At 40.0% G+C, this 12,947-nt stretch overlaps 1 protein-coding gene across 1 annotated transcript in view; it reads left to right on the top strand.

Annotated features, from left to right (window-relative positions):
* Positions 1-1,982: 1,982 nt before the first annotated feature.
* Positions 1,983-12,947, top strand: part of CSTF3 (cleavage stimulation factor subunit 3) — an 83,621-nt gene continuing 72,656 nt past the window's right edge. The window contains exon 1 of the mRNA XM_017514251.2: positions 1,983-2,202. Within this exon, the coding sequence (XP_017369740.1) occupies positions 2,176-2,202 (27 nt within the window). The 5' untranslated portion in view covers positions 1,983-2,175. The remainder of the gene's footprint in view (positions 2,203-12,947) is intronic.

Genomic DNA, 12,947 nt, shown 5'->3' with positions numbered 1-12,947 from the left:
AAAAAAAAAAAGCAGTTCTCCTGCCTCAGCCTCCCAAGTAGCTGGTATTACAGGCACGCGCCACCATACCCAGCCAATTTTTTTATTTTAGTAGAAATGGGGTTTCACCATGTTGGCCAGGATGGTCTCAATCTCCTGACCTCGTGATCCACCCACCTCGGCCTCCCAAAGTGTTGGGATTACAGGCATGAGCCACCACGACTGGCCCCAAAATCTAACTTTTGAGCACCAACATGACCCTCAAAGGAAATGCTCATTAAAGCATTTCAGATTTTGGATTTTTGGATTAGGGATGCTAAAGTGGTAAGTATATATATGTAAAACACTTTTATATTGTTTTTTTTTATTTAATAATACAGTGGTTGCCTTTCTATGTCATCTTACATTAGCAACAGTTTGCTACAGGACATTCCATTGCAGAAACAAATCTTGTGATATTTTTAACTAGTCCTCTGTTGCTGGATGGTGCAATGAACATCTGTTAATACACATCTTTTGCTCATGTGTCTGATTATTTTAACGTAAGATTTCAGCCTGTGGAAAGGGAATAAGTGTAAGCTTGAGCAGAGGAAAAGAGACCTAAAAGAATAAGGCGAGTCTGGGAAGAGTTCAATAGTTTATTTAGGGACATCGGACCCCTGTAGGCGAGAAATGCCTACAGACATCTTACGATGATCCTTAAATGGAAGAGAAGAGCAGTTTGAGAAGACTTAACCTCATTTAATCTTTTTTTCATTTATTTGGTACGGAGTCTCGCTCTGTTGCCCAGGCTGGAATCTCGGTTCACTGCAACCTCTGCCTCCCAGGTTCAAGCGATTCTCCTGCTTTAGCCTCCCGAGTAGCTGGGGATTACAGGCGCAAACCACCACGCCCGCCTACTTTTTGTATTTTTAGTAGAGACGGGGTTTCACCAAATTGGCCAGGTTGGTCTTGAACTTCTGACCTCAAGTGATCCGTCCCTCTCGGCCTCCGAAAGTGCTGAGATTACAGGTGTGAACCACCGCGCCCAATCTCATTTCATCTTAATGCCAGGCACTGTTCCTAAGACTTTTCTATATATAATTTGTTTCAGTTGCAGGTACTGTTATTCTCATCTACAGGCCAGAAGAGGTGCGAAGTTTAATTGCCCTGAGCTACTTATCTGCATTCAAATCAGCGCAGTTGGCTGAGCGTGGTGGCTCATGCCTGTAATCCCAACACTTTGGGAGGCCGAGGCGGGTGGATCACAAGGTCAGGAGTTCAAGACCAGCCTGGACAAATGGTGAAACCCTATCTCTACTAAAAATACAAAAAATTAGCTGGGCGTGGTGGCAGCTGCCTGTAATCCCAGCTACTTGGGAGGCTGAGGCAGGAGAATTGCTTGAACCCGGAGGCAGAGGTTGCAGTGAGCCAATATCACGCCACTGCACTCTAGACTGGGCGACACAGCGAGACTCCGTCTCAAAAAAAAAAAAAATCCACGCAGTCTGGCTCCAGATAATTATATCCACTTTGCAGTCAAGGAACCATGCTGAGACGTTGAGCTGAAAACCCAGGTCTCACAGACTTCAAAGCTTTCTACACAAGAGTAGATGGTGGCAGTAAAAATTAAAGTGAGCTTGATCTATCCCTCCCATCCCCAAGAAAAGTAAAAAGCATGAGCTGAGACCAGAGAAAACCTCCACGGATTCCTTATCCCCTAATCATAAGAGGCATTTAATGCTTAGCATTGCTTACTAGCAATCAGGCTTCAGCTGTGAGGAGCCAGACTCTAAAGCTTTGTAACTCAATTCCGAAAAGCGCGCGAGCCTCCGAGGAACACAACTTCCCGCCTTCCAGCCGGTTGCAGCCGGCTCAGCAGCAGCCTCTCCAAGCCTAGGCGGTGACGTCAGCCCGGGAATTGGGCCCGCCCTCAGGATCTCGCTGCGTCTGCACGCTCAGAATAACCAACGAGTCTCGAAATTAGCCCCGCCCACTGCCCCGGAAGTTAATGCGGGAAGCCACACACCCCCTCCTCGGCCGGCAGGGGCGCAGCCATTTTAATTCATATCTGAGTGGGCGGTGGCGATTGGTGTTGGCGGTCTGGCTCTGCTGGGCAGGGGTTAACTTTACCGGTTTGGGGGTGGTTTTTAGTTTAATTTTTCTTTTTTAGCTTCCCATCGACGGTCAGTGCGCACGTTGTAATCAGCTGAGGCCATGTCAGGAGACGGAGCCACGGAGCAGGTGAGGAAGGAGAGTGGTGGGGCCTCGTGGCGACCTCTTCTCCACGTCTGTTCCTCCGACTGCTCCAGACATGTTCTCCTGAGGAAGGAATCGGGTCTAGTGAACCTGGGGGACAGGATATAGAAGAGTAGTGTGAGTCGGGAGCAAAATCTGACTAAGACTTTAATTTTTTTTACTTCTCTGTCTTAGGCATGAATACGAACAAATACTTGATTTAAACAATAGCCGGTAGGCTGATTCGTCCTGTTTAAATTCATGGGACTACTCCGGTTGGGATGCTTTCCTTTGATATCGTTTTGATATTAGATTGGATAGGAATTGATTATTTTAACGCCCACCCGCCGTTTTAGAAAAACTTGACAGTGTTTCACCCCGCCAAATGTACTGTACCCAGAAATAGGTTACTAGTTTGAGAAATATTTGAGACAAAGCTAATCTTGAGAAATAAGACTATTAGAGTGAGTGAAGAAAGAAGCAGTTACGGTGAGGTTTTGGGAATTTTGTGGCTTTCTTTCGTTTTCTTCCTTTTCTCCCTTTTAGACACATTTCATTTTCGTTTTTCCAGCTACAGAAGCATTGCAGGTATATGATAAGTTGAAAATGAGAAGTCTGTTTTGGCCACTGTAAATAAAACCATCTGTTTTAGTAGTAAATATGAGTGACATATTTTAAAATATGCGTGGCAAATATTTTAAAGTTCAGACTTTTAGTTCAGTGTGATTTGTTTCTTTTGCTCTTTGTATTCAGAATTTTGTAGACAGTATTTGCCTTTTACTGTGAGAGAGGAAGCTAAATAGTTATGAAAGATGCCATTAAATTTGTTTTTCGATCTAAGTCCTGGTGTGTTTAGGTAAATACAGTTTCTAAAATGGAGGCTAGGTAGCCTGCAGTCTCAATTTCCTGAAATTTCCCATTGCCATAGCAACGACATGCACTTAGGTTTTCATTTTTCAAGTTCCCTAGCTTATAACGTAGAAGATGTTATTGGACGTTGACAGAGATGAGGCAATATAGGAGTGTACCTATTGCATAGTGGTGTAAGACTAGATTTCATTATGTTGGCTAAGTTTGACTAAATTGTTTTGTGTTTGCTCGAGGACTGGTTTCAGTCCAGAAATCTTCCCACTATTTACATTATACATACTGCTTGCACGCCCAAGCATGCAAAGTCTTAAGATTATTATACCAAAACTGTTTACCCCTTTTCTAATCTAGTATTTGTCATCTGAAAGTGAAGGAGTAATAAACAGAGGTTTCATTGAAAGTTTCTGAAATTCATTGTTAATTCTTAAAATTTATCTAAAATTGTAAAGACACAGAAATATTACCATTACCTCTTGAATGTTTTAGAACTGTGGTGTTTCAGTGGGACAGACGGTGGTGACAATTTACAGAAAAATAATTTCCCCCAAAGGTTTTATTGTGCAAAGTTTAGAACATAGAGAAAAGTTGAAAGCAAAGTGCAAAGAACACCTGTAGGACAACGCTTCACCTGGAATCAACAGTTGAAAGCCTTGCCGTGTTTGCTCTCTCTCTCCATGCTAATTGATTGAGAACATGGTCTCTGTCACTCAGGTTGGAGTGCTGTGGCACATCACAGCTCAGCCCAGCCTCGACCTTCCTGGGCTATGTAACCTCTTTGGCCTCAGCCTCCTGAGTAGCTGGGACTACAGGCACATGCCACCATGCCCAGCTAATTTTTTTTTTTTTTTTTTTTTTTTGAGTCTTGTTCTGTCTCCCATACTGGAGTGCAGTGGTGCAATCTCGTCTCACTGTGGCCTCCATCTGCCGGGTTCAAGCGATTCTCCTGTCTTAGCCTCCCAAGTAGCTGGGATTACAGGTGCCTGCCACGATGCACAGCTGATTTTTGTATTTTAAGTAGAGATGGGGTTTCGCAATGTTGCCCAGGCTGGTCTCAAACTCCTGACCTTAAGTGATCTACTGGCCTCGGCCTTCCAAAGTCCTGGAAATGACAGGTGTGAGCTACCATGCCTGGCCTAATTTTTGTATTTTTTTTGTAGAGACAGGAATTCTCCATGTTGTCCAGCCTGGTCTCGAACTCCTGGGCTCAAGCAATCCACCCACCTTATGTCCCAAAGTGTTGGGATTATAGACAGGCCCGAGCCACCATGCCTAGTCCATGCATGTTTCTTTGAAAGTGTGTTGACACATACTGCAGCCCCAAGTAGTTCAGCATTCTCATATGAGTGAGAGCAAAATGTTACATAGTCTCACCAAACTATTTTCCCACTCAAGAAAATAATATTTCTAAAATCTAGTCCATATTCAAATTTCCCCACTTGTCCCAAAAATGTGATTCTTTTTTTTTTTCTTAACCAGAATTGAATCTAGATTTACATATTGAATCATTTGGTTATGTCTCTTAAATAGTCTCACCATTTCTTCTCCTCCCCTGGGGCTGTTGTCTATTTGAAGAGTCAAGGACACTTATGCTATTCTGGGTGTATTTGTTTTTTGTTGTTTGCTTGTTTGCTTTTGGTTTGGGGGTTGATGATGTCATTCATCTTCTGGATTTCCTGAAAACTTTACAGTTAGGTCTATACTCAGCCTTCATATTTGTGTTAAGTAATTTTGGATAGAATACTTAACATTATATCATTATATTATTATAGTTGCAGGCACTTCTGGGTTCTATTAGGATGGTTTAAGTTTGATCACTTGGTTTGAGTGATCTTTTCATTGTTAAGGGTCATGTTCCCCTTTGCAGTTAATAATCTGTGAGCTGATACGGTGTTCCTTAATCACCTTATACCTAGTTATCAATTTATAAACCTTGACTAAATCAGCTATTACATTGGAAGTAGCAAATGGTGGTTTTTTGTTTTGTTTTTGTATTTAAAAAAAACCCCACAATTCTATTCATCTGTGTGTGTTCACGGGCTCATACTTTTCTGCAAAAAAGACGTTTTTTACTCCCTAAAGATCAAGTATAGCTATGGATTCATGGATTTATCTTAGTGTGTTAGTATCAGTGATAGCCATTTTCCTTTTGCACAATCAACTTGTCCAAACCTTTTTGGTGGCTCCTTATCTTTTCCTTCAGTCTAAAAGACAGTTTTGACATCTGATTTTCAACAAGGAAGTCTTCTTCATATAGCCTTTTCTTTAACTTTTTAATAATACATTTCAAACATAAAAAAATAGTATAATATATGAAGTACCTGTCATAGAGCTTCAGTTTATGGCTAATCTTGTTTCTTGCACGACTTCATTTGCTTCTCCCACCCCCATTACTTTGAAGTAGATCCTAGATACTGTATTCAGCTTCAACTAAAATCGTCATTAAATGACACTTTAAGAAGTTACTGATTGAAAATATGAATCAGCTGTCCATTGCTTGATGTTTAAGACAATAGTGAAAATCTGGAAGAGAGCATCCAAAATAACCTGAAATCATGGATGAGAAAAAGAAACTCAATGAAACTAAAGAATAAGAAAAAAATTAAAACCACTCTGAATCATGGATTTTCTTTGGAAAAATGCAAAGGAATGGGGTGGAGAAAGAGTCCTGCAAGATACAGGTGTAGATTTAGCTTTTTAGTAGCATTGAAGTTCAAGTTTGTAGAATAAACCTGATAATATCTTAAATTTGTTACTATATGGATAGTCATTTCTCTCCTGGTGCTAAGATTTGTGATTTGTGCCTCCCAACAGAGGGAAATGGTTGCAGACAAGCAAAATCACTGCTAAGGTTTACTGCTTTGATTTTTTTTTTTTTTTTTTTAACTCTAGTAAGGAGTTCAATTTTGCATGTAGAGATCTATTGAAATTACCTTATAGTGTTCAATGATACTCTTCTAAAGTTCCTTGCTTACTGTTTTTGCCAGTTTAATGGTGATAAAACTATTTGCATATAGGTTTACTCCTCTAACATATATGAATTCTGTGTGTAATTACGGCCGTATTATTCATTTCATGGTTTTTTTTTTTAAGTGTTTGATTTAACTTTTGATCTCATTCTTAGGTTCATTTAACCTTGTGTACTACTACTTTTACAGCTTTTAATATGCTGTTTTACCTAGAGTTCTTCCATTGGGTTTTGAGCTTCTTGAATTGAGGAGATGGCCTTATTCGTTTTTACATCTTAAAAAGACCTAAGAAATAACGCTTTGATACTTAAAGGTATTCAGTAAGTGAATGGATTAAGTTTGCATCTAGGCTGTATATATGCAATACTTTATAAATTTCCCAAATAATTTATTGGGAAGACAGGTGCATAGTCATATTTGGGGCATAAGAGTGAATGGTTCTCTCCCCCAATCTGTTTTCCAGAGTGTGGTTGACTCTTAAAAGTTTTGTTGGATAAGAGGAAGGAGAGGAAAGTGTTTGGCCACATCCATTCTTTTTTTTTTTTTTTTTTTTTTTTTTTTTTTTTTTTTTTTTTTTTTTTTTTTTTTTTTTTTTTTTTTTTTTTTTTTTTTTTTTTTTTTTTTTTTTGAGACAGAGTCTTGTTCTGTTGCCCAGGCTGGATTGTAGTGGTGTGATCTCAGCTCACTGCAACCTCTGCCTCCCAGGTTCAAGTGGTTCTCCTGCCTCAGCCTCCCGAGTAGCTGGGACGCCACCACGCCTGGCTAACTGGCCTTTTCAATTCATGTGAACCCTTCCCCCAAATTTTGTTTTTCTACTCTTATAAATAACATTTCACTTTAAAAAAAAAATATTTACTATTTACTACGAGGTCTCACTGTTTCCCAGGCTGGTCTTGAACTCCTGGACTCAAGTAATCCTCCTGGCTCAGCCTCCCAAACTGTTGAGATTACAGATCTGAGTCCAGCCATATTTCACTTTTTTTTTTTTTCAAGATGGGGTCTCTGTCACCTGGTCTGGAGTGCAGTGAAGCGATCTTAGCTCACTTCAACCTCTGCCTCCTGGGTTCAAGTGATTCTCCTGCCTCAGCTTCCAGAGTAGCTGGAATTACAGGCACCTGCCGCTATGCCCAGCTAATTTTTTGTATTTTTAGTAGAGATGGTGTTTCACCATGTTGGTCAGGCTGGTCTCGAATTCCTGACCTCATGATTTGCCCCCCTCAGCCTCCCAAAGTGCTGGGATTACAGGCATGAGCCACTGCGCCTGACCCATATTTCACCTTTTAAACAACGTATAGCCTATCCTAGAATTAGGAAGTCCTAAAGTACAAGCAAAATGATCCTCAGCTTGGAAAAATGACATGACTCCAAGAAGCACAAATTAATTGCCTGCAGTTCTTAACAAAGGAACATTTAGGCTTATAAATTTGTGTTTTTAGTGAAAAATAATTTTGGGAAGATTTAGAATAGAAGAAGTAGAAATAGGAGGAGTATGTGTTCTATTATAACTTATTAATAAGGAAAGAAAAAGTTGAAACACCCACAGTGTTTCAACTGAAACCTGTTTCAACTGAAACCTGAAATCTGGTTTATTTCGTTAGGTAACAAGTAGTACTTACAAGCTATTTAGAAGTAACAGTATCACCAAACAATTTAAGTGAAGGTACATATGTGTAGGTGTTAGAAGAGGCAGAGAAAGAGGCTGGGCAATGTGTTTTTTGGACTTATTTTTCCCAAAATCTTTCTGTAACAGCTTTTCCTAGCCCTCCTATTAGTGATACTTATTTGGTGTAAGTTTTGGGCAGGCAAATTGATTTGATCTTTATTGTTGATATTTCTTAGGAAACTGGAGCATATCAAATATTCTATTTGGGAACAGTTATTCCTAAGAGCTCTGTGCTTAAAGAATGAGAAGTTTTTTTTTTGTTTTTTTTTTTTGAGACGGAGTTTCGCTGTTGTTGCCCAGACTGGAGTGCAATGGCACGATCTCGGCTCACCGCAACCTCCGCCTCCTGGGTTCAGGCAATTCTCCTGCCTCAGCCTCCTGAGTAGCTGGGACTACAGGCACGCACCATCATGCCCAGCTAATTTTTTGTATTTTTTTAGTAGAGACGAGGTTTCACCTTGTTGACCAGGATGGTCTCGATCTCTTGACCTCGTGATCCACCCGCCTCGGCCTCCCAAAGTGCTGGGATTATAGGCGTGAGCCACTGCGCCCGGCCGAAGTTTTTGTTTTTGAGACGGAGTCTAGTTCTGTAACCCAGGCTGGAGTGCAGTGGCATGATCTCCGCTCACAGCAACTTCCGCCTCCTGTGTTCAACCGATTCTCCTGCCTTAGCCTCCTAAGTAGCTAGGATTACAGGCATGTGCCACCACACCTGGCTGATTTTTGTATTTTTAGTAGAGATGGGGTTTCACCATCTTGGTCAGGCTGGTCTCAAACTCCTGACCTCGTGATCTACCCACCTTGGCCTCCCAAAGTGCTGAGATTACAGGCGTGAGCCACTGCACCCGGCCTGAGAGTTGGATTTTTCTTAGTAATACAACAGAAAGGTACTATGTTAGTCAATATTACTTTCCTTCAACATTATTTCAGGGAATGTAGGTGTTGACATCCCAATAGACCTTCAGAAGGGCAAAATCTATATTTGGATGTTTTTACCTGTTGGACAATTGCACATACTAATTAATGATTTTAAGCTTTCTTTTTTTTTTTTTAATAAACCTTCAGTTTAGTGACAGTGATTTTAAGCTTTTCTACCACGTCTCTAAATCTTTCTTTTTAGATAGGACCTACTTGCGAATTTGAGTCTTTCTGTTTTGTTTTGTCAAACAGTTGGTAATGGTGTGAGAACTGGGCTAAAAAGGGGATTTGAGTTGGCAGTTGTTTAAACTATTTGTAGATGAATGGACAGCTTAGGATACATAGTAAATATTGAATAAAATCAGAAGGGCAAAGCTATGTGTCCTAATTAATGTTTTTCTAATATTTTGCTTAGTTTATTTAGTGAATTAAGTCTGGATTACTCATATTTGAAAGAAGTCTCATCTTTTAAATTCCAAAAGGTTAAGATTTTAATTTATATTTTGTAGTTCTTTGTTTCCTAGGGGATGAATATGTAAGTTTACTAAGCAGATAATGGTAAATATAATTATTTGAACCAGTATGTTAAGCCAAGATCTTTTTTTTTAAGTTTTTTAGTTGTTGTATGTTTAGATTTTTAATCTCTGGAAGATTTGAAGGGATTATTTTTGTTTTGTATTGGAAGATATGTGTTCAATTTCATTCACAACAAACATGGAATAGGGTTTGGTTGTATTGGTAAAGGAGCACAAAAGCTGACATCTGGTCCTAATGTCCGGTGTCAGTGTCACATACAGTGCTTTATTCTCTCTCTCTCTCTCTCTCTCTCTCTCTCTCTCTCTCTCTCCTTTTTTTTTTTAAAAGAGGCAGGGTTTCACCTTATTGACCAGGCTGGTTTCAAACTTCACCAGCCTTGGCCTCCCAGAGTGCTGGGATTACAGGTGTGAGCCACCGCCCAGCCTTAGCACTTTATTCTCTAGGCATATGAATGGAATCAATTAAGTTACTGAAGTCTCAGCCAGTCGCAATGGCTCACGCCTATAATCCCAGCATTTTGGGAGGCTGAGGCTAGTGGATCACTTGAGATCAGGAGAGACTAGCCTGGCCAGCATGGTAAAACCCCATCTCTACCAACAATACAAACATTAGCTGGGTGTGGTGGTGTACGCCTGTAATCCCAGCTACTTGGGAGGCTGAGGCAGGAGAATCGCTTGAACCCAGGAGGCAGCGGTTGCAGTGAGCCGAGATCCTGTCACTGCACCCCCACCTGGGCCACAGGGTGAAACTTCGTCTCAAGAAAAAAGAAAGTCTTACAGAGTTATACTCAGCTCTACTTTTAATTTTGGAAAAAATTTAACCACAGAGAGAGTCTTAAGACTTCATATATATAGTTATATGCAGTTTTCTTAATATTTTCGCAAATAACTCACTTGGAATGACAAGTTGGTTGCCACCTTATTTTTAATGAAACATGACATTGGAAAAATTTGTGGAACAGGTAGGTGAGGTGGTACATACTTCTTAAAGTGGAGTCCATGGCCCATTTGTGTCATAATTAGGTGTTTTATAAAAGCATAGATACCTAGACTCCAATTTCAAACCTAACTGTAAGTGGAGCTGAGAATCTCCATTTGAAACAGGTACCACAGTGGTTTTTATATGAGTAAAAGCTTGCAAACCACAGAGTTTACCTAGACCTTAGAAGTTGTTTTAAATACGTTCTTGATAAATAAGTGGAGGGGGAAAAATGGCAGATATTTGAGGATGGCATTTTACTGACTTTTCCTGCCCACATGCTCCCCACCCCCACTATATTTAGTTATTACCCTGAATAGTGAGATATAGTCATAAAACCAGGATTGAGACTCGGCTCTGCTTGTTCTGTTGGTCATAGTGAAAAGTTTACGTGAGGCCGGGCGCGGTGGCTCAAGCCTGTAATCCCAGCACTTTGGGAGGCTGAGGCGGGTGGATCACAAGGTCAAGAGATCGAGACCATCCTGGTCAACATGGTGAAACCCCGTCTCTACTAAAAATGCAAAAAATTAGCTGGGCATGGTGGCGTGTGCCTGTAATCCCAGCTACTCAGGAGGCTGAGGCAGGAGAATTGCCTGAACCCAGGAGACGGTGGTTGTGGTGAGCCGAGATCGCGCCATTACACTCCAGCCTGGGTAACAACAGCGAAACTCCATCTCAAAAAAAAAAAAAGTTTACATGATCCTAAATCTTTCAGTCTTCCATCTTTCTCACCCTTGTATTCATATTTCTGTGTTATCACTTTAACTGATCCCTACTTAGAGAGAATTATCTTTCTTTTCTTTTCTTTTTCTATTCTTTTTTTTTTTTTTTTTTTGAGACCACGTCTCATTCTGTTGCCCAGGCTGGAGTGTGTGGAGTGCATTGGTGTGATCATGGCTCACCACAGCCTCAATCTCCTGGGCTCAAGGACTCCTCCCACTTCAGCCTCTGGAAGTGCTAGGATTACAGCCACTGCATCCAGCCTTAAATTATATTATTATTTCAGTCACTAATGTGATAGTGTCTGTCACTTCTCATCCCACCCTGGAATTAACAACTTCCTAATAATCACCTCTCATCCCACCCTCAAATTAACAACCTCCTAATAAAAGTTGTGGGCTCATATAGAAAGAATGTGGTTAGGAGTTTCCATAAAGCATAATGCATGGAGCTTTTCAGAGGCTATATCACCTATCTACACTTATATGTAAAAGCTATTAAAAATAGTCTTTCCTTCCTTTTCCAACTACATAACTGTGAGGCTGCAATTTCTTCATCTAAAACAATATATTGTAACAGATTGAAAGAAGCAAATAATGTGTTCTATTCAACCAGACATTTAAAAGATCTTGAATATGTAAAGTGGTGCCATTCTTTTTTTTTTTTTTTTTTTTTTTAAATTTTTTTTTTTTTTTATTTTTTTTTTTTTTTTTTTTTTTTTTTTTTTTTTTTTTTTTTTTTTTTTTTTTTTTTTTTTTTTTTAGCGTTTTGAATATGGTATCTCATTTCATGGTTTTTTTTTTTAAGTGTTTGATTTNTTTCTTTGGTAAAATATTTATATTGCTATTTAAGGAATTTATTAATTTTAAATGAATTAAATACTTTAATTTTTTGTTTTAATTTCTAATTAAGTAGTGATAGAATTCCTTTGGATACCTCAATTTTTAAGAGTATAAAGCAATCCTTTACAAAAAGTTTGAGAATAGTTAGAATAGTACATGGTGCCTGTGAAGCCAAGATCATAAGTTCTATTTCTTTGAGTGAGTTAGCTTCACATAACGGAAGGTTAAACATGGAAAGTAGCAAGCCAACCCACAGAATAGGAGAAAATTTTTGCAAATCATGTCTGATAAGGGACTTATAACTCTAACATGTAACATTCATTAATGAAAAAAACCCAGCCAGATGTGGTTGTGCACCCCTATAGTCCCAGCTACTTGGGAGGCTGAGGCAGGAATTCAACTCCAGCTTGAGCAACATAGCAAAACTCTACCTGTAAAAAGTAATAATAATACGTCCAGTTTTTACTTCATTTATTATTTTTTTGAGGCGTAGCCTCGCTCTGTCGCCCAGACTACAGTATAGTGGCACAATCTTGGCTCAAGGCAACCTCTGCCTCCCGGGCTCAAGGGATCCTCTCACCTTAGCCTCCTGAGCAGGTAGGATTACAGGTGCCTGCCACCACACCCAGCTAATTTTTTGTATTTTTAGTAGAGATTAGGTTTTACCATGTTGGCCAGGCTGGTCTCAAACTCTTGATAAGTCCAGTTTTTAAATGGGCAAAATATTTGAACAGACATATCTCCAAAGATGTACAAATGTCCAATAAGAAACTGAAAAGCCGCTCTATTTCTATAGCCATCAGAGAAATGTAACTTAAAACAACAATGAGATACCACTTCACACTCACTAGGATGACTGTAATCAAAAAGACAGATAATATCAAATGTTGGTAAGGATATGGAGAAATTAGAACCCTTTATACACTAGAAATGTAAAATAGTACAGCCCCCTTAAAGTCTGGTAGTTCTGGCCTGGTGCAGTGGCTCACGCCTGTAATCCCAGAGTACTTTGGTAGGCTGAGGTGGGCGGATCATGAGGTCAGGAGATCAAGACCATCCTAGCTAACACGGTGAAACCCAGTCTCTACTAAAAATACCAAAAAAAATTAGCCAGGCATGGTGGCACACACCTGTAATCCCAGATACTCAGGAGGCTGAGGCAAGAGAATCGCTTGAACCCAGGAGGTAGAAGTTGCAGTGAGCCAAGGTTGCACCACTGCACTCCAGCCTAGGTGACAGCAAGACTGTCTCAAAAAA

This window comes from Cebus imitator, unplaced genomic scaffold, assembly GCF_001604975.1.
Source record: "Cebus imitator isolate Cc_AM_T3 unplaced genomic scaffold, Cebus_imitator-1.0 Scaffold521, whole genome shotgun sequence".
NCBI lineage: Eukaryota > Metazoa > Chordata > Mammalia > Primates > Cebidae > Cebus > Cebus imitator.
Note: the sequence above shows the minus strand (reverse complement) of the source record. Positions and strands in the feature narration are given on the sequence as shown.